The following is a 25,245-nucleotide window of genomic DNA, read 5'->3' as shown; positions in this document are numbered from 1 at the left end:
ACTTCCACCCCAAAAATGCCTCCCATTCACAGTTTATATGGCCAGCTGTTTTATCTTTTTGGAGTGAGGACGTGGAAACCTTCCGTAATCCTGCCTTTGGCCAGCTGTGGTCAGGACATAACTATAAGTTCCTGTGACCTCAGAATGGGGAGAACTGCAGGATTTCCTATTTTGGAGTGTGGTCAGCTGTTCCTGTCCTCTTCCCCCTGCTTTTGTACTCAAAACTTGAATATCCAGTGATGGTTGACTGAGGGAGGAGATTTAAGGAGAAAAAAAAAGCCTTTTGTCGTTTAAAGGCAGGGGAGGGTGTCCCCTGTGGCTTTCCGTAGCAGCTGCACCCTTTTTGGAATTCCGGCTATGAGGCATAAAGGACCTAGGAAGAGGAGGAGGGAGGCACAGAGAAAGAGACAGAGGAAGGCAAGGCCACACCTATTGTGATTCGAAAAGCACAGTTGAAGCTACTGTACCTCCTACCTGAAGGAAAAGGTGGAGGAGAGAGGGAACTCCAAGCTGAGGGGAAAAACTGCAAAGTTGAAACGTCCAGGACGGGAGATTGAAACCACAAAGTCACAAACGTAAATGGAACGAAAGGGTTAAGAAAGTAAGACGGTTAAAGGCGACAGCAGGTCTAATGTAGAAAGACAAGACGGCGTAAAAAGTCAATGGAACCGAAAAAAGGAAACCTCTGCGTAGAAGGAGACGAAGAAAGTGTCCTGAGAAGAATGCTTTGAAGGTGTGGAGGAAGAGGAGCGAAGATAGCTCCAAAGTTGGAACAAGTTCACAAGTTATCTAAGTCAACACGACTTACTGTAAAAAAAATACTGCGCCTCCCTCCTCAGGATCACGTAAATACTTGAGAAGGTAAGTCACATGCAGTGCTGGCGGTTAAATGTTGTTTGTTTAGCGTTTGGTTATCTCACGGACGTCATGGACCCCATTGACTTATAATGCTGTCCATTAGGTTCTTCCCGAGGTTACTATGATTTTGTGAAAATTTTTCACAAAATAAAACAGGTATATCAGTACATATGAGCAATAATAATATGTATGTGATACAAGTTGTAAAGGTCGCTTACATCCAACATTGATATGTATTTATGTATCAACGGCAGGTTTAACTCAATCAATAGACGTAAGTCATAGGAATGTGCGTTGTACAATCTATGTACGGTACTCAAAGTCATCTATATGTGACAGTACGGGTTGAGGGTAAAGGCAAATGTGGGGGTGGATATCATTTTGATGGCAAGGAACGTGTTTCATGCTGTGACGAAGGCTCATAGCACAAGTGTGAACAAAGCCTTGCATCGGGAAGCGTGATCATGAGCTGGTCACATGCGTTGTGCAGTTTTTGCCATAAAAAATTTAGGTTGGGTTTGAGGGACATATAAGGGACTTTTGACCAAATTTTCTAGTTGTTGAGAACCATCTTGTCCCTTTAGTTGGACCTGTGAAATATCATCGGTATTAGTAGAGGTAGCTAATGAAGGGTTACGAGGATGAGCAGATGACATAACCACCATCGGTGGCAGTGAGATTTCTACACGTGTACAGTCGCCCTAAGGATTGTCCATCAATCACATCCCCCTCCACCAACACCCTTCTTTTAACATGTGCCTCCCTCCTTGGTGCAGTTATCTGCACACTGCAGCTAGTTTTCAGTTACCCGATCTGTCCTCCTGCAGGGGAACTACTATTTTTATGTGCTTTATGACCTCTCCCGGTTTTAAGGGTCAGGTGACTTTGTTTCTTGGTGGTAGAACAGGCTCTACAAAGCCAACGATCACCCTGCAAGCACTGTCAGAATCAAAATGACAAGGTATGAATTTATGGGTCTGAGCAGCTACTGTCTGAATTCCACCGTCGATGCAAATCTTTTTTAGTTGCTTAATTCTGATTCCCATTGGTTTCATTTGAGAACCATCTCCTGTAGGGTTCATACATGTTACATGTAACAGAGGCACAATGAAGGCTTCATATTTCTGCCCAAAAGGTAATTCTTGTGCCACAAAATAGTACCTTCATAGGCAACGCACCTTGGGCATATAGTCTGATGTGGGTCCATAGTGTCCTACCACAGGGATCCACTTGCACATGGTGATTTCATTAAGTCCCCCCCACTAGGAGCAGTCAGATAATGCTTCCATAATGTGGTATGCCATAGAACATTTCATATGGCTCCATGTATAATTACATGCATATGGTGGTCTGAGATGGGTCCAAAGTGTCCATCCATGGATCCACCTCTACATGTACCTCCATTAGGCACCATATTCTCCCCTAGAAGCTGTGTAAGTAGAGGATAATACCTTCGTACTATATCATGTCATAGAGCATTTCATATGCCTCCATAAAAAAAATCACAAATACATGATGGTATGATGTTGGTCCATGGAGTCCTATCACATGGATCCACCATCAAATGTACCTTCATTAGGAAGCATATTCTCCCGTAGAAGCTGTGTACCTAGAGGATAATACCTTTGTAATATATCATGTCATAAAGCATTTCAGATGCCTTGGTTGTACCTACTGGTAGTATCCAACCTCATGGATCCACAACACCATCAAGTCTAGGAGTTCTTATCAGAAGGTATTCAAAGGTACCAATTACCCTGCTGTAGATGTTAGCATTGAAGGGTTGTTCCATCAGAAGAACCCCCTCGGTTTGACAGCCATCTCAGCACTGATCTGATCACAAGGGTCCGGGTGCAACAATCCCCATCGATCAGTCAGGGAAAGATGCCATAGTAACCACAATAACTGTAGGGGAAACGTCTTGCATGGTGCCCATTGAATGTAATGGTTGACCCTGGTCATGCTGAGTCCTTCAGAGCTTGAGACATTCTTTGGAGTTGTCCTCCACTCTGAAAATGTAATGAATCCCTTTAATCTCATTCTGTAGGTTATGGTTTTCCTTTCATTTCTGAAGATTGTGTAGAATATTTCCAGGATTTCAGCTTCTCATAGATTGACAAGTCTCAGTTGTTATCTGTCTTCTCCAGGGAACTTTATTATTTAGAAAGTCTTTGAAAATGTAAATGTCCCCATTGCATCACTGTCAGGAGCTCGGAGCTGTGTAGACATGTGATGGTTGCTATCTGTTGGATCCCAAACAGTGGCATACCGGAAGCTGTTATCTGATACAGACAGTCCTCCGCAGTAGGCCCTATGTAAAGAAAATAGAAGGATCAGGACTCCCTTCAGCGGCCGTACACAGTAGATCGAAGTCGGCTGAACCCATCAATTTTCACGTATGCCCTGGAATACTCGGCATTTATATCCGCATGGCTCATGCCCACAGTACAGTACAACCCCCTTAATGGTAACTTGTGATGTGGAGCATGTACACAGTACAACCCCTTCCACCATGATTACTTGTAATATGGAGCATGCACACAGTACAACCCCCTCCCCCATGATTACTTGTAATCTGGAGTATGTAGACAGTACAACCCCCTCCCCCATGATTACTTGTAATAAAGAGCATGCACACAGTACAACCCCCTCCCCCATGATTACTTGTAATCTGGAGTATGTAGACAGTACAACCCCCTCCCCCATGATTATTTGTGATGTGGAGCATGTACACAGTACAACCCCCTCCCCCATGATTACTTGTGATTTGGAGCATGTACACAGTACAACCCCCTCCCCCATGATTACTTGTAATCTGGAGCATGTACATGATACAACCCCCTCCCCCATGGTTACTTGTAACATGGAGCATGTACACAGTACAACCCCCTCCCTCATGATTACTTTTAATCTAGACTAGAGCATGCACACACTACAACCCCCTCCACCATGATTACTTGTGATTTGGAGCATGTACACAGTACAACCCAACCCCCTTCCCCATGATTACTTGTAATCTGGAGCATGCGCACAGTACAACCCCCTCCCCCATGATTACTTGTCATCAGTAGCATGAACATGGTACAACCCCCTCCCCCATGATTACTTGTAATCTGGAGTATGTACACAGTACAAACCCCTCCCCCATGATTACTAGTAATATGGAGTATGTACACAGTACAACCCCATCCCCCATGATTACTAGTAATATGGAGCATGAACATGGTACAACCCCCTCCCCCATGATACCTTGTAATCTGGAGCATGTACACAGTACAACCCCCTCCCCCATGATTACTTGTAATCTAGACTAAAGCATGCACACACTACAACCATCTTCCCCATGATTACTTGTAATCTGGAGCATGTACACAGTACAACCCCCTCCCCCATGATTACTTGTGATTTGGAGCATGTACACAGTACAACCCCCTCCCCCATGTTTACTTGTAATCTGGAGCATGTACATGGTACAACCCCCTCCCCCATGGTTACTTGTAACATGGAGCATGTACACAGTACAACCCCCTCCCTCATAATTACTTGTAATCTAGACTAGAGCATGCACACACTACAACCCCCTCCACCATGATTACTTGTGATTTGGAGCATGTACACAGTACAACCCAACCTCCTTCCCCATGATTACTTGTAATCTGGAGCATGCCCACAGTACAACCCCCTCCCCCATGATTACTTGTAATCAGTAGCATGAACATGGTACAACCCCCTCCCCCATGATGACTTGTAATCAGGAGCATGAACATGGTACAACCCCCTCCCCCATGATTACTTGTAATCTGGAGTATGTACACAGTACAACCCCCTCCCCCATGATTACTTGTAATCTGGAGCATGTATACAGTACAACCCCCTCCCCCATGATTACTTGTGATTTGGAGCATGTACACAGTACAACCCCCTCCCCCATTATTACTTGTAATCTGGAGCATGTACATGGTACAACCCCCTCCCCTATGGTTACTTGTAATATGGGGCATGTACACAGTACAACCCCCTCCCCCATGATTACTTGTAACATGGAGCATGTACACAGTACAACCCCCTCCCTCATGATTACTTGTAATCTAGACTAGAGCATGCACACACTACAACCACCTCCCCCATGATTACTAGTAATATGGAGCATGAACATGGTACAACCCCCTCCCCCATGATTACTTGTAATCTAGACTAGAGCATGCACACACTACAACCCCCTCCCCCATGATAACTTGTAATCTGGAGCATGTACACAGTACAACCCCCTCCCCCATGATTACTTGTAATCTGGAGCATGTACATGGTACAACCCCCTGTCCCATGATTACTTGTAATCTGGAGTATGTACACAGTACAACCCCCTCCCCCCATAATAATTTGTGATCTGGACATGTACACAGTACAACCCCCTCCCCCATGATTACTTGTAATCTAGAGCACGTACACAGTACAATCCTCTCCCCCATGATAATTTTTTATCTGGAGCATGTACACGCTACAACCCCCTACCCCATGATCACATTTAATCTAGAGGATCCACCATCTTAAAACATAATAATAAATTATTGTATTGCTTGGATAACTGCAAATGAGGACTATAGGGCCTTTTCCAGGCCTGCCATCAGATAATACTGCAGTCAGGGACCTGAGCTGAACAGGGGCCCACTGGTGGCTCCTGTTCAGCTAAAACATATTGGTGCCCAGGCATTTTTACATAGGGCCTGCTCTTTTAACATAAATTAATCTGTATGGGTCCCATTTCAGTTCACATCCAGCGCCTGCCTCCTGACTCTGCCTACAGAGCCCGCTGAAGAAGGTCGCACAGACCGAAACGTTCGGGAATTATCTGATATGGCACATACTTACTATATGTAAACGAATTGCACTGGATGTACATGATTGATATTCTGTATACTAAGAATTAAAATGTGAAACTTTATTTTGCAAAAAAACTTTCGGAGTGCCGTGGATTTAACTTATATTGTCTAAACCACTCTCACAGGCACCCACACTGGATCCAAGGTGTGCAGAGTACAAAATTATCTAATTATCTAACCATTTCAGTGACAGACTGACCTCCCCAACCAACCTCCACCCCCATGGTGACATTGCGCTACTACATTGTTGTGTCATAGCCATCTCATGATAATGGGTCAGTGTGCAAGGCAGGAAACGTCAGGGCCTACCTCACTTTCAAAATACCTATTGGAGGATTACAATAGGGACACCTTTGGTGGCCACCCGGGGCCTAAAGCTCCTTGGGGGGGGGGGGGGGGGGGCCCATGGTCACTCATATCCTTCTACCAACTTGAAATGTCATGATGTGGCATGCAATCTAGTTGTCATAGCTGTGTTGTAGCATAGGAACTGGTGTACAGGAAAGTTTACTCAGTTGCCAATAGCAACCAATCAAATTCCATCTTTCATTTTCCAGAGGTCATCAATATCAGATCGGTGGTGGCCTGGCGCTAGCGCCATAAATATCACAGTAGATGGAGCCCAAAGTGGCCCACCAGTAGCCTTGCTGGGTTTCTGTAGATCAGCTCCCATTCATTTGATAGGTCTCCAGAGCCAGGACAACCCCTTTAAGCTTGGTTCTGGCACTGTATCTATGTGGTAAGCTTGGTTCTGGCACTGTATCTATGTGGTAAGCTTGGTTCTGGTACTGTATCTATGTGGTAAGCTTGGTTCTGGTACTGTATCTATGTGGTAAGCTTGGTTCTGGCCCTGTATCTATGTGGTAAGCTTGGTTCTGGCCCTGTATCTATGTGGTAAGCTTGGTTCTGGCCCTGTATCTATGTGGTAAGCTTGGTTCTGGTACTGTATCTATGTGGTAAGCTTGGTTCTTGTACTGTATCTATGTGGTAAGCTTGGTTCTGGTACTGTATCTATGTGGTAAGCTTGGTTTTGGTACTGTATCTATGTGGTAAGCTTGGTTCTGGCCCTGTATCTATGTTGTAAGCTTGGTTCTGGCCCTGTATCTATGTTGTAAGCTTGGTTCTGGCCCTGTATCTATGTGGTAAGCTTGGTTCTGGCCCTGTATCTATGTTGTAAGCTTGGTTCTGGCCCTGTATCTATGTGGTAATCTTGGTTCTGGTACTGTATCTATGTGGTAAGCTTGGTTCTGGTACTGTATCTATGTGGTAAGCTTGGTTCTCGTACTGTATCTATGTAGGAAGCATTGTTCTGGTACTATATCTGTGTAGGAATTATAGTTCTTGTACCATACCTATGTAGGACACATGGTTCTGGTACCATATCTATGTAGGAAGCATAGTTGTGGTACCATACCTGTAGGAGTTATAGTTCTAGTACCATATCTATGTATGAAGCGTTGTTCTGGTACCATATCTATGCAGTAAACATGGTTCTGGTATTGCATCAATGTAGACCCGTGTAAAAGGGCCTTTAAACGCCAACCCCTCAGCGGCCTGACCAATCTTACTGTATGAAGCCCCCAAATTTCTGATGGAGACTCTGGCCACATAAATATTGGTTTTTAGAATTAAATTAATTAAATTAATTAAATTAATTGCTCCTAGAGGCTCATTTGCATATATTAAAACCGAATTCTTCTCAGCAATGCGGACACATATAAACATGGGACCAATACAGATGCCTTCAGCTGCCAAGCGCACATCAGCCAGTGTCATAGGTACAAAACTGCTGACAGATGCGCTTTAAAAGGGTTGTCCTGCCATTTCTATTGATGACTTATCATCAGGATAGCTCATCAATATTTGATCGGTTTGGGTAAAACTCCCAGCGGTCCCCGCCAATCAGCTGTTTGAAGAGGAGGCAGCTCTCTATGCAAGCACTGCTTCCTGTTAATAACACTACCCATTGTCTCCTCTGGAGCAGTGGCATAGAGTAATTACAAGTACTTGTCATTACACTGCACTTCCAAGACGACAGGCAGTGTAATGAACAGGAAGATGTGCATGCAAGCAACGCCGCTTCCTCTTCAAACAGCTGCTCAAGGGGGAGTCCCAGGGAGTCGGCCCCCCACCAATCAGATATTTATGCCCTATCCTGAAGATAGGTCATCAATATATATGGCCTGCACAACCCCTTTAAGGGGCCTAGACAGCTGTCAGCCAAATGCTAATTCTGCCGATCCTGCACCCCCGCCTGGGCATGCATGTGTTCGGAAAGAGACCTTTTACAAGGGTCGATAGAGAAGACGATGATGGGAAAAAACCTTCATAGGGTTGTTAATTTCCAATCATTGCTGCTGTTTGGGATGAGCTATCCTTACTATGATCATTCATCCCCGAACAGTGTAATTGTTTTTCTCCAGGACATCCCTGTTTACACAAACATGATATCTTTTGCCGTATGAACAACCAGATTGGCCGATCTTTCGACTGATCGTTGGCACATTTACACCGACCAATTACCAGGAACGAGCATGGTACCAACGTTCTTTCCCAATATCTGGCCCCTGTAAAAGGTCCCTAAGCCACTGCCAGGAACCTCTGATGGGTTATCTCACCTGAGAACAAAAGGGTCAGGCATTGAAATTTGATTGTCATCTTCTGTTGGGGAAGAGTCAGGAGAACCCATATACGTCAGATTTTAAGACGTTCCTGCTCTAATATTTATAGGGGCCTTTAGGTGTTTTTCTTAATGCAAATGCACTATATACATGTTTGTATTTTTTTTTTGTCTAATTGACTCCTTTTCTTTTCCACCCTCTTTAGATGTTCTTCTACCAGTCTATGAAGTGGCCATCTCCATCAGCTTTCCTCCCCAAATTCTTCCGTTCCTCACAAGGTACTCCATCACATCCAGACACCTCTCCCCAAAAACCTAAACGATGGACTTTCCCGGTACTGCCTTTACATAGTTTACCAAGCTTACCAAGCTTCCAGCTGTTTCTTCCATCCCTGAAGAGAGGCAAGGATGTGAAGACCACCTCTCAATCTCATATTGATTTCGAACACTTTCAGATCTGTATCAACTTGGTCCATCACATTATAGACATTTGCACCTGTGGGTGTCTTTGGCTTTTTTCTCCTGTGTTTCGTGTCACGTTGGATATTTTTGGTTTTCAAGGAGCCCTCAAGCTGTGGATTCACGGACTTGCCATTTTCTTGGCAACAACATATGGCATGTATCTGATTCTTTGGCTGGCCCAGGAATACATCTTCCAGTTGGCATCATTTTATGGTATTTTACAGACGTTTGTCTTGATTGTGAGCCTGAAGGCAGAGCAAGAATCGGGGAAGGGACAGCAAGAAGAAGAAAAGTTAAATGACCATAAGGATGAGGGTGAAAGTGAAGGAGGGCATCCGGAGGACAGATGGGCTGAAGGAGGGCATCTGGAGGATAGATGGGCTGAAGGAGGGCATCCGGAGGACAGATGGGCTGAAGGAGGGCATCCGGAGGACAGATGGGCTGAAGGAGGGCATCCGGAGGACAGATGGGCTGAAGGAGGGCATCCGGAGGACAGATGGGCTGAAGGAGGGCATCCAGAGGACAGATGGGCTGGTGGAGAGGCGGATGATGAAGGAAACTCCCAAGATGAGTGGGAGAGTGAAGGAGAGGAGGTAGTAGGACATGCCTGAGGAAACTTGAAAAGATTTTGGCTTTTTTGCCTATGATGTTTTTGAAGGAAACCATTTGACATGCAGCAGAAACAAACTGGTCTCCAGAACATAGTCCAACAAAAACCAAAACCATATTTTGACTACCAAAATCCCGGACTACCAAAGGACACATAACTGTGAAGATACTGAGTTGGTCCTCTTTTATGAGGACTTTGGGAGGCACTAATTTATATAATATTATTCTAATCATATTTTTAAGGGATTTTATATGTTACAAGAATTCTTGTAGTGAGATTTTGTATCTGTTCTAAACAGTCAGGTGGGACCATTTAGGTTTCAGATGTTTGGAATTGAATAGAAGGACAAAACCTTGTCCACTGGAAATAATTATGGTCTTGGTCTACACAGGGACCCGAGAAGAACCACTAAAGGGATCAAAGCTCCTTCTGAGCCAGAAACGGTTGGGAGGTATAGACTAAGAAACAAAAATACAAACTTCAATGTATGTGCTGCCCTAGGCAAGTGCCTTGATTGATTTCCGGTACGTGCAGCCATGGACTATTCACTTCATTATATTGACTGTTCTCTAGATAGTCCTTATCCAGATATTGTGATAGTACAAGCGACATGGCACCATTGTGGTGTGTGGAGGTCAAATTTTAAAACACTGAAAAGAAATTTATTTATGATGGGTCTGTGTGGTGTTTTATGGTAAAAATACTAACCGTTCACATTAGGGTACTTCACTTTATAGTCAAGTGCTTTGGTTAGCCTCTGGGAGACAGGATCAAGACCTTCAAGAACTTAACTTCCTGAGTTTTATCAAGATACTTGTCCTTAGCCTGAGGCTGCACTACCGCAAGATTCTGGTCACAAGATCATCTGATTTCAATCAGGTGAAGTGTTGTCGTGAAGACCAGATCATCAAATACATTAATATTTTCAGTTATTGACGTCAGTAAATATGGACGTCCTTGTGATGATTTGGATTCATGAAATTCGGAAAAGGGACATACCGTTATTGGAATGTTTCAGTAGTGCAGCCTCTTTCCCATGCACATCCTACTAATGAACATTCTCTCAGTTTTCCTCATTCCACACCCCAAATTCCACCTTCCTTGTGATGTTTATAAAGAAAACATCCTCCATTCTGTAGACCACGAGAAGTAGAACTAGTAGAAGACTTATTGTCAAGGACTGGGAAATCTAGACAACATAGGAAGTTTGGTGGCATGCAAGCCTTGACTTGGCCAAAACGGTGCGTTGCATCAAAGCTTCACCACAAAATACAGACATATGTGATCTCGAGGACTGAACAGTGCTCGTAAACCAGATGATGAAGCACACTTGGCATCAACTGGGGTTTCTAAAAGATCTGGTGTCAGGTTTGATTTCAAGGTATATACCGCCTCTTCCATGACAATAGTGGGACTCCCACCAGAGCATAGAATATAGGGGTCACAGACTATTTTTCAGTTTTGACCTAATTATGTTTAGAAATTGCAACGCATGCCCATTTAGTTGTAGTTGGAATTGGTATTCCCTCACTGATTACACATCCGTAGCATAGCCTATTGGTAGACCATCAGTGATGATGGTTGGAGGTACACTTTTGGAAATTCCACACATAGATGTAAATATAAGTGACCGTGACTATGTCAGTCGACACCTAGGTGGTATTAGTTTGATACTATACCGGTGGCACGGAGAACTGATCAGACGTGATTTGTTCTCTTGTGACGGTTGTAGGTCTGAAAAGATGACCTATGAGAACTTCAGGCAAAGCTTCCAACCTCCAACATGGAAGCCGGTTTAGTAAATGCCATAGTCGGGGTCCATTTCAGCAATTGCCTAGGGTTGCCGAGAAAAGAACCCTAAGGAGCAACCTGAAAGTGGAGCATGTGAATCTTAACCAGGGACCACCAGGGATCTTACCATTAAAGAGGTCAATACAGATATTGATGATGTCTCGTCAGGGTAGGTCATAAATATCAGATCAGTGAGGGTCCGACAACCAGCAACCCAACCTATCTGCTGTGTCAGAATATACTTATATAAACCACGGCACTCGATATATTGCAAAATAAGATTCTTTTTTATTTATTGTCCATCCCAAATGGATCTTTTTGTAAATACACTAGCCAACGTTTCGGTCTGTTAGGACCTTGATCACGGCCTTAGTGCAGGAGACCGGAGATATCAGGGAGGACCTCCCTGATATCTCCGGTCTCCTGCACTAAGGCCGTGATCAAGGTCCTAACAGACCGAAACGTTGGCTAGTGTATTTACAAAAAGATCCATTTGGGATGGACAATAAATAAAAAAGAATCTTATTTTGCAATATATCGAGTGCCGTGGTTTATATAAGTATATTCTGACAGACCTCTTCCGCTGAGCACCGACTACCATAAACAGGAGTGCCATCCACTACAATTATTATCTGCTGTGTCAGGCAGCTGTGGTACTGGAATCCATATAGTATGTGTAAGCAGAAGGCTCTATGCACTGTGCCGGCATATTACATCTCCGCTCCCATTCACTTGAATACCGTACCCTGCCTCCAGCTCCATACACTGTACAGTGGTGCAGCGGCTGCCCGAATCAACTGATCGTGGGGGGGTGCTGGACCCCTATCAGTCTGATACTGATGACCCAGGTCATCTATATCTATAGTCTGGAGAACCCCTTTTTGTGTGTAAACATTTTATGGCTGTATTATTTGGGAACTGAGTGGCAGTATTGTGTGTGAAGTATATGGCAGTGTTATGTGGGTGCTATATGCTGTATGGAGGTATTTAGACATTGTAGGGCAGTATTATTTGGGAACTGAGTGGCAGTATTGTGTGTGTCGTATGGATGAAATATTTAGACATTGTGTGGCGGTATTTTTATACCTGGGGCTGAGTTCTATCCCGTCTATAGGGACCAGGGTAATGTCTAGATAGTGAAACAATAGGAAAGATGACTCAGGGCTGACGAATGTGAGGGCTGAGACCTGTAAGGTATATGCCTCGCCCTGACACACACATGCAGGTCGAGGTGTTAATACAAGAATGGGGCGTAGGGTATGGTGGCAAGATTGGCTCACGTGTAATATAGACCTTGATGTATACTGGGAGGATGGGCAGAGCCGGTTCCTCGCCGTGATCTCTGTCTAATACACACGTGACTCATGATTAATGTATGACATGGATTAGGTGACATCCCCGGTGCACTCGAAATAACTGCAACCTCAAAAACACCCTTATACAACCTCTCCCCCCTTTACTGATTATTTTAGATTGTCTAAACAAGATAGGAGCGTACGCCAGCAGCACAGAGTATTTCAGGAGCAGAGTGTACAGATCTTATGCAAAGCAGTGATTCGGACGGATCATAGGGAGGCACAAGGGAGACGTGGCCCCAGGACTTTCAACACTTTAGGGGTCTTCCACCACCCACACTTCCTCCCCAGGCCATACTGGGAGTTGTAGTTGTACACACCCCAGTATCATCTAGTTAGCTCCCTGGTAGTCACTATTTATATGGGTGCTGTGTACACTGCTCACCTCTGGGATTCCCACATCGTCAGAAAAATGGGGTCCCTCATGGCCACTCGATGACCCTATCCGACCTCAGAGAGGCACAGGTAGGGGGCTCTCTCCATTGGACTCTTAGGGCCCAATGGAAAGAATTTTTTTGCGCTGTAATACACCATCCACCGCATGTGGGAACATAGCCCAAGAGCTGTCTCTGTAACCTCCATGGAATTCAGCAGGACATGCACATGGGCAGCGAGCCTTCCTATATGTGGCAGCAGCACAGAGTATTTCAGGAGGTGAGTGAATTGATTTTGTTGGAGGCAGATCACAAGAAAAAAATTATAATTTTATTGAATTTTTGATTATTGAAGAGCACAAGATTATCTAGATTGTATTTATGAGGTCTTCTCGCCAACTCTTCCTCCTCGTGTTGCCGTCACTTCTCCAGGGGACATTGCTCTGTTAGGAAAAAGAGAAAAAATAAAAGTCAGAGTCCGCGCTGTCCTGACCTTATGACACGTGTATGCAGCACGCCGCGGCCTGCAAGGGTTACAGATCCCAGGGAACGAACCCAGAGATGTCACCTTCCAAACAGCTGGGAGGACATCCAGGACTTGGGGACCTTTGTACCGGCAGAACAGTGCAAGCGATGGTAAGTGGGGGCAGGCCCCCTGTGTTAGCGGGAATCGTGGGCACTGCAATAGTTATCTGGGCACAGTATTGCGCTCTATGGGCACCATCAGGTTGTATCTTGGCACAATATGGCACTATGTAAGCACCATATGGCTGTATGTAGACAAGACAGGGCACTCTCTAGAAACTACTCCAGGGGCTGTGCCACCAACAAATCTTATTTTAATATACCGGTAATTCAGCATAAAAAACTAATTACTTAGGTTGAAGAATAGGAAAGAAGAAGAAAGAGGAGAGAGGAACAGATAAAAAATAAAAAAATAAAAATTTGACAGTGAAGGGAGAGTCCCACCCACTTTTATACATTGAACATTGATAAGTTAGGCAGCTAGTAAAGAGAGAAACTCAGGGGAATCCCGAGAGTCTATCCAGCTCGCCCAAGTCTTTAGGTATTTTGAGGACTGATCTGTTGCTTCAGAGGAAATCTCCTCCATTCTGGCAATATTTCCTGAAACCATTCTCTCATGGTAGGTACACGGGCCGAGCGCCAGCGTCTAGGTATTACCGATACAGAATCTCAGCAAGCTCTTTTTTGGGGGGGATGCAATGGAGCCTGGTAGAACGGAGAGGAGCGCTATTTGAGGAGAGTTATCAACCATCTTCTGTGGGATATTATGGAAAATTCCAAAAATCTTGTCCCAGAAAGGCTTAAATAGTTCACAACCCCACCAAATAATTTGCCGCATCTCCAACAGGAGTCCGGGACAGTAGGATTTTGATCAGAGCGTTCCAAGCTAGTTCCTAATTCCGGTTCCCATCCCGCGATAAAGCTCGGAGTATCTTTGTATGAATCTGCCAGTAAGTTCTGGTACAGCAGAGAGATTGGGTGTGTCGGTGGAGAGGACGTGGTAAACAACTTTTCGGTCTCAGTTAAGGTGGATCCAAAAGAGCACTGCTCCCCCCCTGGACAAAACCTATGATTTTCATTGTTCATACTCTAGCCAGGATATCTGTGTATTTGGGAATTTTGTGGTTATCGTGGAAAATGAAGGTAAGGGATTTCCCGACAAGAGATGGTGGAAACGGGGATCGTCTGTAGCTCGCTTACCAAGAAAAAAATCCCTATTCATGCCAGCAGGGAAAGCTGGATTATGGAAAATTAATTGGGGTGAGTGGACTGAGTCTTCTAGCGCAAATACCCCTCTGAGTCAAGGAATCTCATAGTTTAAGCGTTTATCGTAACAAAGCTTCTGTTTATTTGTGGACGGACCTCAGGGGCAATCCATGGAATGTGTTTAAGTGGAAGAGAGTAGAGATTCTGCTCCAGTCTCACCCATTGCTTCGTCGTTCTATTGTGTTGCTAATCCAATAGTCTAGTCAGGGACGCCGCTGTGTGATACAGTTTGAGGTCTGGAAGGCCTACCCCGCCTTTAGATCTGATTAAGGCCTCATGCACACGACCGTTGTGTGTTTCCGCAAAACGGACAATAATAGGACAGGTTATATATTTTTGGGTGGACCACGGAACGGAGCAACGGATGCGGACAGCACACGGAGTGCTGTCCGCAACTTTTGTGGCCCCATTCAGGTGAATGGGTCCGTATCCAAGCTGCAAAAACTGCGGCACAGAGGCGGACAAAAACAACGGTCGTGTGCATGAGGCCTAAGGTGGAAAAGCCAATCCGTGGTCTACCATGTCCCCAAATAAAACGGGCAAATGCTGTTTTAAATGTTTGAAAAAAAGGAGTATGGCGGTGTAATGGGGATTGCTTGAAAAACATAAAGGTGTTTGGGTAGAATGTCAATTTCTAGGGCATTTATTTGCCCAAACCTTGACAAATCCTTTTTATTGAAGGCCGCAAGCTCTTTTAAAGGGAACCTGTCATCAACGTTATGCTACCCATACTAACAGCAGAATAAAGTAGAGACCGGTGAGCTGATTTCAGTGGTCTGTCATTTAAAAGTTAAAAGTAAGTGGTTGCCTGAGAACCAGCATCACAATCATTGCAGACTGGGCCTGGAAAAGAGTCCCGGCCACCTGAGAAGAGTCAGTTAATCATGAATTCCTGCTTTCCTGCTGATGACTGACAGTCTTCTACCTAGTTTTCTCCCTTTCTCTCTAGGAGAGAACTGTCAGTCATCAGCAGATGGACGGGAGAGCAGGAGATTATGGATGACCAGGACTCTTCTCAGGTAGATGTGACTCTTTTCAGGGCATGAGCTGCAATGATTATGAGGCTGGTTCTCCGCAACCACTTACTTTTAGCTCATGAGGGACACACCGGTGACATCAGGCATTTATGCTGCCCTCAGTGAGGTCAGCATAAAGTTGATGACGGGTTCCCTTTAACGTCTTATCCAATAGGGGCAGGTTATTTAGGCTAAGTAAGTGATTTCCATCTGCTAGAATATATATTCCTAAATATTTAAGAGAGGAGGGTTGAAGTCTAAACTGAAATCAGGTAAGAAGTCTTGCAAACTCTGAGGGATATTTATATTAAGTATTTCGGATTTTGTATAATTAACTTTGAAATTACTTAAATCGCCAAACCGTTTCGCTTAATATCGAGGGAAGTGATATATAGGAGGTTGAGTGACATATAGCAGAAGATCGTCTGCATATAATGCTGTTTTGTATTGGGAGTTTTTAATTCTGAGACCATGTATTAATGGGTTGTTGTGAAGTGCGTTGGCTAAGTGTTCCGACACCAAAACATATAACAGTGGAGACAATGGACACTTCTGCCTGGTCCCATTCTGGATCAGTATTGACGGAGACAGGAGCCCATTAAATCTCACTTTGGCTGTGGGATTTGAGTATAAAGCACGGATTCCATTTAAAAACCTGGCTCCTAGCCCAATTTGTTTCAAGGTGGAGTCTAGGAAAGTCTAATGAACCCTATCAAATGCCTTTTCGGCATCTACTAATAACAGGCGTAGAGGAGATCAATTGTCTCTCATTACGTTGGTGAGATCAGGGTTTTAATCGTATTATCTCGTGCCTCCCTCCCACGTATAAAACCAACTTGGTCCGTATGTATTATATCTGGAATTATAGGCGCTAATCTATCTGCAAGGATCTTGGAGTATAGTTTGATATAAATACTGATCAGAGAGATTGGTCTGAAATTGGACGACAATGAGGGGTCTTTTCCAGGGTTTAAGGTAATGCACTAATGTGGGCCTCAAGTGATTGCTGAGTGAATAGGGAATCTGGGCCAATGCCATTGAAGACCTTCGAAAGGAAGGGGGAGAGGAGGTCACCAAATTGTTTGCAAAAGGCTGTAGTAAAACCATCTGGTCCCGGGCACTTTCCAGACGGTGAGTTCCTAATGATAGTCTTAACAGTCCCCCCTCAGTAAAGTCAGAATCCAACATTTCTCTATCTGCTTCTGAAACTGTGGGTTAGGGTCCATTCACACGTGCATGGTGTATTGCGGATCTTCAATAAAACTGGCCGGCACCCCCCATAGAACTGCCAATTCTTGTCCGCAATTGGGGACAAGAATAGGACATGTTCTATTTTTTTGCAGAGCCGCGCCCAGGAAATGCGGATGCGGAGAGCACATAGTGTGAGAATGAATGGGTCCGTACCCGTTCCCGATATTGCAGAACGGATGCGGAAGTGTGAATGGACCCTAATGCTGTTTCAGACGTAAACTCCTCTATACGCTTCACTAAGGAGGCAGGTGACATGTCTGAGAATTGGCCTTTGAGATGATATCATTTAGAGTAATATTCTCGGAACACCTCTAATATCTCTGTAGGATTGTGTGTGTCCCTGCCATTGCTTTTTTTGATGTGGGGGATAAAAGTTTGTGACGCTCTTGGGTGTAGTAAGCCTACCGCATTTATTTGGGAATTCATAAAAGAAACGTTTTCCTTGGTCGCGATATTTTTTGTATTGCTGATCTATCAAGGTTTTGATACAGTCTCTGGCTTTGAGCTTTTCCACATGGGTAGTGGTGGAAAGTGTTCGTTTATGCAGTATTTCTAAGTCATGTGCTTGTGCGAGGAGGTTAGAGAGTTTGAGGGCTTTTTTCTTTTTTCAATCTGGCGCCATGTTTTATGAAGGTTCCCCTAAGAACGCACTTCAGTGTCTCCCATTGTGTTGTCAGCGGCGTGTATCTGTAGGAATTCCCTAACTGTGTTCTGGATGTCGGCCGTGCATACCAAATCTTTGAGAAGGTTGTCCTTTAATCTCCATGATTTAATTGTCGCATCTGGGAGCTCTACTGCAAAATATATCGGTGCGTGATCGGAAAACAAGATATCTCCAACAGAGGCCTGTGGTTTCAATGCTAAAGTGTGATGGCTGACGAGGAAGAGGTCTATACGACTGTATGACTGATGTGGTGGGGAGAAAAATGTATAGTGTTTACCTTGTGGATGGAGAATCCGCCAAACATCTATAAGTTAGGGTCCATTCACACGTCCGTAGAATGGGTCCGGATCCGTTCCGCGAATCCGGACCCATTCACTCTCTATGGGGCAGGAAGAGATGCGGACAGCACACAGTGTGCTGTCTGCATCCGCATGTCCGGAGCGCGGCCCCGATCTTCCAGTCCGCTGCTCCCGAAAAAAATAGAACATGTTCTATTCTTGTCCGCAATTGCGGACAAGAATAGGCAGTTCTATAGGGGTGCCGACCAGGTGATTTGCAGATCCGCAATCCTCTACGGACGTGTGAATGGACCCTTAAAGAGAGTGGATATAAGAGAGTAGAGATCTTAATTGTCTGTGGGGAGCAGCGTTCCGATTCGCTGTGGAATCCAAGGATGCATTCAATGTGAAGTTGTAGTCTCTACCGATTCCCTATACAGTGTTCTAATGGCGCCACCAGGTGTTTAATCTGTATAGTAATGTGCATGTCCACCTACTGAGGTGGTCGCACATGCTCAGCCATATCTACTGCTAGAAGCTATGATAGTTACAGGAAGAGAGCTGCAGCAGAAAGGACACACTCCTGAGCTCTAATATAATGAGAGCTACAGCAGAAAAGAAACGACCCCTGAGGTGTTATAGGGGAGAGCTGCAGCAGAAAGGACACATCCCCTCAGCTGTCATATGGAAAGCACTGCAACAGAAAGAGCACCCCCCTCTGACCTGTGATAAGGGAGAGCTGCAGCAAAAAGGACACCCCCTCTGAGCTGCGGTAGGGAGAGAGCTGTAGCAGAAAGGACACACTCCTGAGTGATGATAGAGAGAGCTGCAGCAGAAAGGAAACGACCCCTGAGTGATGATAGAGAGAGATGCAGCAGAAAGGACACACTCCTGAGTGATGATAGAGAGAGCTGCAGCAGAAAGGAAACAACCCCTGAGTGATGATAGAGAGAGATGCAGCAGAAAGGAAACGACCCCTGAGTGATGATAGAGAGATGCAGCAGAAAGGACACACTCCTAAGTGATGATAGAAAGAGATGCAGCAGAAAGGAAACGACCCCTGAGTGATGATAGAGAGATGCAGCAGAAAGGACACACTCCTGAGTGATGATAGAGAGAGATGCAGCAGAAAGGAAACAACCCCTGAGTGATGATAGAGAGAGATGCAGCAGAAAGGAAACGACCCCTGAGTGATGATAGAGAGATGCAGCAGAAAGGACACACTCCTAAGTGATGATAGAAAGAGATGCAGCAGAAAGGAAACGACCCCTGAGTGATGATAGAGAGATGCAGCAGAAAGGACACACTCCTGAGTGATGATAGAGAGAGATGCAGCAGAAAGGAAACGACCCCTGAGTGATGATAGAGAGAGCTGCAGCAGAAAGGAAACGACCCCTGAGTGATGATAGAGAGAGCTGCAGCAGAAAGGAAACGACCCCTGAGTGATGATAGAGAGAGCTGCAGCAGAAAGGACACACCTCTGAGCTGTGATAGGGGAGAGCTGCTATCCTATTGTTTTCACACATAGTTATGGATATTACCAGGGTGGGGACTAAATGTGCACCCACTATACCCACAGATGTGCCTCCCACACTCTGCTGCACCATGACACAGTGCACACAGCTGCACTGTTCTCCTGAGGCCTGACATACAGGGCATTCCTTCCCCCCCACACCCCGCACCGAAATATTCTGCTAATCGCTGGCATGTGTGACTCAGTCCTGCCTACCTGCCTCGTCATGTACCCTGATACTTGGCATACCGCCTGAGCCCACATACCGGCATATAACGTAGTGCACAGGGAGGAAAAGGGATTTTATTATTATTATTTTTTTTTTTGCAGTATTCCATTGAAGCCGCTGTGCACATTGTATCTGCAGTATATGCTGGAGGAATACGCAGATAAACTGCAGACCTGGATTTTTCACAAAAGGCGCGTCATCGTCTCGGATATTTTATGATTCTACAATTAATTGACTGGAGGGCCAGATGTGTCGAGCAGGCCTACTAAATCCCAAAAAAATTGTAGAAAGTACTGGTCCCATAGGACAGAGGGATAAAACGTAACATTTATTTTAGATCAAACTAAGATTAAAGACAAGAGAGGAGAAGCCTCTAGACAAAACAAATAACAAAACAGCCCAGGAGGCAGACAATAATACAACAAGCAGTGTGATCAAAGATTTGAAAAAGAAGCAGGAACGCTCTCACCCGTTTTGTTGTTCAGGATGTCTCGTGGAGAGGACTGGGGGTGACGAACGGTCCTTGAAAGCTTCTCAATCACACACAAATAATAGATCGGCCCCTTTAGGATGGTTGGAGGCAAGGTGGTTAGCCCTAGGCAACCCTAAGAGGGGGGGCAGGGGCTATTATGCCCTACCTATCTATACGGGGACTTACCCCGCAAGGAGCGTCCCCGTCCGGATGCCTGTCCCTGTGGGGACAGAAACCCTAGTAGTCCCTAATAGATGCTCCCTACGTGTCACGTTTCAGTTCGTTCACAGAATATCATCAGGGGAGATGAATGGTACACACAGGGCTATGGATTGGGCCTGTGTGACCAAAGAGACCAAGAAGGTGTTTTTCTAAAAAATGGGTCGAATGCCTAAAGGAGTGTGAGGCCAGTCAGGCTAAGACACACAAGGCATGACCATAATGGACGTGTTATCTAGAATAGATGCACCAATGGGTGCCAACTATGTAATAACAGTGGGCCTCAGGGACGATCAATCCAGGGGCGGGCTGTCGGCAGAGTACACTTACCGCTCTGTGTCTTAAATACAGTCCGATGCCGCCGGGTTATCTTGCCGCTTCCTGCTTCCGGTCACGCGACTTGGTGAGTAAGGTGTCACGTGCTCGGTGGAACGCAGGAAGTGAGCGTGCGTTCCAGCACGACGCGGCCCGTGAAGCGCGTCGCCAGGAGATGACGACACACGGCATGTGAAGGATCACATGACCAGAAACTGGTCACGGGGCGCGCCGGGCCGAAAAGAACGCCCACCAACGCCGCCCCAAGCAGGGAGCAACCAGTGTATTGGCAAGTGGCGGGACGGAGTATGGGCAACCTAATTGGGCACAACAGTCATTGTAACAATTAGATGCCGAGTGGATCCAGGGTTCTGGGGATCCATAGTAACGCTTCATATATATGAAATAAATACTAGACTATTAGAGGCAAATTAAATTACAGCAAGGCCATAGAGACAGTATGACCGGCCCAAAGAAAAGAGAGAGAAATGAAAAGATGTTGGGAAATCAAATGAAACAGCTAAAATTGAGCTGTTCATTTAATCCCATTGGGGCCATTGTCTTTAGATAGTAAATCCAGCGCAATTCGCGCTGCAGTATGGCGCGGTCCCAGTCTCCTCCACGTTTGGGGGGTGGGACATGATCAATGCCCATCACAGTGATGCGGGCTTTCCCATTGTGTTGTTGGTGAACATGATTGGCGACCGGAGTGTCTTTAGCTTTGGTGATGTCGCCAAGATGTTCACCGACACGTCTGCGTAGTTCCCGGATAGTTTTTCCTACATATCCCTTGCCGCATTCACATGACAGCAAATAAATGACACCACGACTCCTGCAGTTGATGAAATGGTGTATAAGGTACGTTTTCCCTGTCACCGTGCTCATAAAGTCTTTGCCGGTTTTTAAATACGGACAGGCGATACATCCACTGCATCTAAAACATCCCTTAATGCCAGATTTGAGCCAAGCTGAGCCTGATAAAGAAGGTGGGGGGGGTGAATTCGCTCGACACTAATGTATCGCGGAGGCTCCGTCCTCGGCGGTAAGTAACATGAGGATAATCTCCCACCACTTCCTTTAAATCGGGGTCAAGTTGTAGAATGCCCCAGTTTTTTTGGAGAATGTGTCTGACTTCACCGGCAGCCCTATCAAAAGTCATGATCGGTCGGATGATGTTAGAGGGTGGCGTAGTGCAGGGTTTAGGAACAAGGAGGGATGTTCTATCTGCGTGTAATGCACACTCAAAGGCTCTCCTTAGAACCTTGTCAGGATAACCACGTTGGAGAAACCTGGTGCGTAAATCGGCAGCCTGTCTGACAAATTCTCTTTTTGAGGAGCAATTGCGCCTAATTCTGAGATATTGCCCCTTGGGAATACCTCGCTTAAGTGGGAGGGGGTGACTACTCTCCCACCTAAGCAGGGCATTGGTGGACGTCGGTTTACGGTAGATCGACGTCTCCAGAGCGCCATCAGGTGTGTGGGAGATGAGGACATCAAGAAATGGCAACGTGGTGCCCCCAACCTCACAAGTGAAGTGCATGCCGATCTGGTTGTTATTAAACATCTTCACCAGCGAACGGAACGAGGCGCCGTTCCCATTCCAAATGATGAAGATGTCATCAATGTACCGCGCCCACATGCCAATCTGGTCCAGGAGACTAGAACATTCATCCCTAAAGACCAGAGTCTCCTCCCACCAGCCCAGGAACAAGTTAGCGTACGACGGGGCACAGGAACACCCCATCGCGGTGCCCCTGAGCTGGTGGTAGAGTCTCCCGTTGAATGAAAAGACATTGGTGGTCAGAATAAATTCAAGAAGGGAGAGGACAAATTGGCTGTGGGCGCGGTACTGACAACCACGGGTGCTGAGAAAATGCTCAACTGCCTTCATTCCCAGGTTGTGCGGAATGTTGGAGTAGAGGGCCTCCACGTCGATGCTAGTCAGTAGGCCAGCATTATCGACGTGAATGCCCTCCAGTTGTTTGAGCAGGTGTGTGGTGTCTCGGGTATAGGATGGTAACGAGGTCACAAAGGGTGCCAATACACGATCCACATAGATCCCTGCGTTTTGTGATAGGTTTCCTACTCCGGATACTATGGGGCGCCCTTTCAGGGGACGTATCCCCTTGTGCAGTTTAGGCAAACAATAGAATGTTGCCAGACGTGGATGAGTGGGCAACATGAATTTATACTCATCCTCGGAAATGATGGATACAGTTCTGGCTTCGTCAAGAATACTTTTAAGTTCGAGTCTGTATCTATTTAATGGATTAGCAGAGAGGACCTCGTACGTGGATGAATCCCTCAGCAGGGCCTCACACATATCCGTGTATTGACCGTGGTCCATGACCACCGTATTACCTCCTTTATCGGACGGCTTGATTACTATAGAGCGGTCAGTCTCCAGGCTAGCTACAGCGGTGGCATGGGCTCGGTCAATATTGGAATGGAAGGTGGGACGTAAGTTCTCAATCTCTTGTGAGACCGTGCTGAAGAAGACATCCACGCACGACAATTCACCCAGGTTGGGAGGCATCCTATTGCTTTTAGTTTAAGGTTAGTGAAAGGTCCCTGGCCCTCTAACTTGTCGAATTCTCCGTCCAGTCCGTACAGCAGGCGAACGTCCGCTAAAATATCCAGGGGTATGCCTAACTCACGGCACTGTTTTTTATCCTGGAGCTTATAGAATTTGTGCCAGCGGAGCTTCCTGACGAATAGATTAAGATCTTTAAACGTTTCAAACAAGTTAAAGGAGGGGGTTGGCACAAAAGAGAGGCCTAATTGTAGTACCTCTATCTCAGTGGGACTGAGATTACGGGATGAGAGGTTAACTACCTGGGGACCTCTAGGTTCTGAGTTTGTTGCAGGCGGTTCCGTAGTGGGTATATCTGCTGAGGGGTTGGTGGACCTTGGTATTGACCTGTCCCTCCTAAAAAACGAGAGTTGGGGGTACCTTGATATTGTCCCCGTCCTCGTGAATTTCCCCTCTGGCGCCCACGTCGGTTACCACCCCGTGAAGAGGGTCTTGGACCCTTGACTGAATTGTCAGAATCTGAACAGTCGGTGTCTGTGGATGACTGTTCAGTCAAGGCTCCAGTAGGTTCCCTCCTATTGGCAATAGAGGAGTAGACTCTATTATCTTTAAAATCGGCCAAGTCCCTCACAAACTGCCGATGTTTGCGTTCCTTCAGGTGATACTGGTATTTTTCAAGAAGGCTCTGAAGTTGTTTTTCTTTATTCGCAAACTCGGTTTCTTGTGAGAATGACTGGGCCGATTCGATACTCGCATTTAGTTTTTTATTTAGAGTCTCGAGGTTGTTTTTCTCCTCTGTGAGCAAAAGACGCATGAGTCTCAAGGAGCTTTCTGTAGCTTCTTTTTCCCATTTACTGAGGAAACCTGGGTTGCGGAATCTCGTTCCTGGTAGGAGTGCAATCCTAAGACCTCGAGGCACAATATTGTGCTTCAGGTAACTTTCTAGGCTTTGCACCTCCCACCAGGAGAGAATTTGGTCCTTATATGTATCGGTGAGTTCTTTGAAGGCTGCATTAAATGACGGAGTATATTTTTTTTGGGAAAATTCTTTTTCTGAAAAAATCTCTCTAGCTTCAGTGAGCCAGTTTTCTGCACTAAACCCAGTAGCAAGAAAACCTGCCATGCCTAGTGTACGGGGTGGAAATTAATTAACTGGAGGGCCAGATGTGTCGAGCAGGCCTACTAAATCCCAAAAAATTGTAGAAAGTACTGGTCCCATAGGACAGAGGGATAAAACTTAACATTTATTTTAGATCAAACTAAGATTAAAGACAAGAGAGGAGAAGCCTCTAGACAAAACAAATAACAAAACAGCCCAGGAGGCAGACAATAATACAACAAGCAGTGTGATCAAAGATTTGAAAAAGAAGCAGGAACGCTCTCACCCGTTTTGTTGTTCAGGATGTCTCGTGGAGAGGACTGGGGGTGACGAACGGTCCTTGAAAGCTTCTCAATCACACACAAATAATAGATCGGCCCCTTTTAGGATGGTTGGAGGCAAGGTGGTTAGCCCTAGGCAACCCTAAGAGGGGGGGCAGGGGCTATTATGCCCTACCTATCTATACGGGGACTTACCCCGCAAGGAGCGTCCCCGTCCGGATGCCTGTCCCTGTGGGGACAGAAACCCTAGTAGTCCCTAATAGATGCTCCCTACGTGTCACGTTTCAGTTCGTTCACAGAATATCATCAGGGGAGATGAATGGTACACACAGGGCTATGGATTGGGCCTGTGTGACCAAAGAGACCAAGAAGGTGTTTTTCTAAAAAATGGGTCGAATGCCTAAAGGAGTGTGAGGCCAGTCAGGCTAAGACACACAAGGCATGACCATAATGGACGTGTTATCTAGAATAGATGCACCAATGGGTGCCAACTATGTAATAACAGTGGGCCTCAGGGACGATCAATCCAGGGGCGGGCTGTCGGCAGAGTACACTTACCGCTCTGTGTCTTAAATACAGTCCGATGCCGCCGGGTTATCTTGCCGCTTCCTGCTTCCGGTCACGCGACTTGGTG

General features: G+C 45.7%; 2 protein-coding genes across 3 annotated transcripts in view; one reads left to right on the top strand and one right to left on the bottom strand.

Annotated features, from left to right (window-relative positions):
* The first annotated feature begins 361 nt into the window (after positions 1-361).
* C9H6orf47 (chromosome 9 C6orf47 homolog) lies at positions 362-10,099 on the top strand. The gene is made up of 2 exons (XM_044306124.1): positions 362-861; positions 8,565-10,099. The coding sequence occupies exon 2, from the start codon at positions 8,565-8,567 to the stop codon at positions 9,429-9,431; it is 867 nt and encodes a 288-aa protein (XP_044162059.1). The 5' UTR covers positions 362-861; the 3' UTR covers positions 9,432-10,099.
* Positions 10,100-13,259: 3,160 nt separating this feature from the next.
* APOM (apolipoprotein M) overlaps positions 13,260-25,245 on the bottom strand; it is a 36,587-nt gene continuing 24,601 nt past the window's right edge. For both annotated transcript variants that reach the window (XM_044306687.1, XM_044306686.1), the window contains exon 6: positions 13,260-13,393. In XM_044306687.1, coding sequence (XP_044162622.1) covers positions 13,371-13,393 — 23 coding nt within the window. In that variant the 3' untranslated portion in view covers positions 13,260-13,370. The remainder of the gene's footprint in view (positions 13,394-25,245) is intronic.

This window comes from Bufo gargarizans, chromosome 9 (genome assembly GCF_014858855.1).
Source record: "Bufo gargarizans isolate SCDJY-AF-19 chromosome 9, ASM1485885v1, whole genome shotgun sequence".
In the NCBI taxonomy this organism is placed as follows: Eukaryota; Metazoa; Chordata; class Amphibia; order Anura; family Bufonidae; genus Bufo; species Bufo gargarizans.
This window is presented reverse-complemented; position numbering and strand designations above follow the sequence as displayed.

Bases quoted from the DNA above. Each gene is read 5' to 3' on its own strand.
- C9H6orf47 (XM_044306124.1), top strand. From the start codon at position 8,565: ATGTTCTTCTACCAGTCTATGAAGTGGCCATCTCCATCAGCTTTCCTC.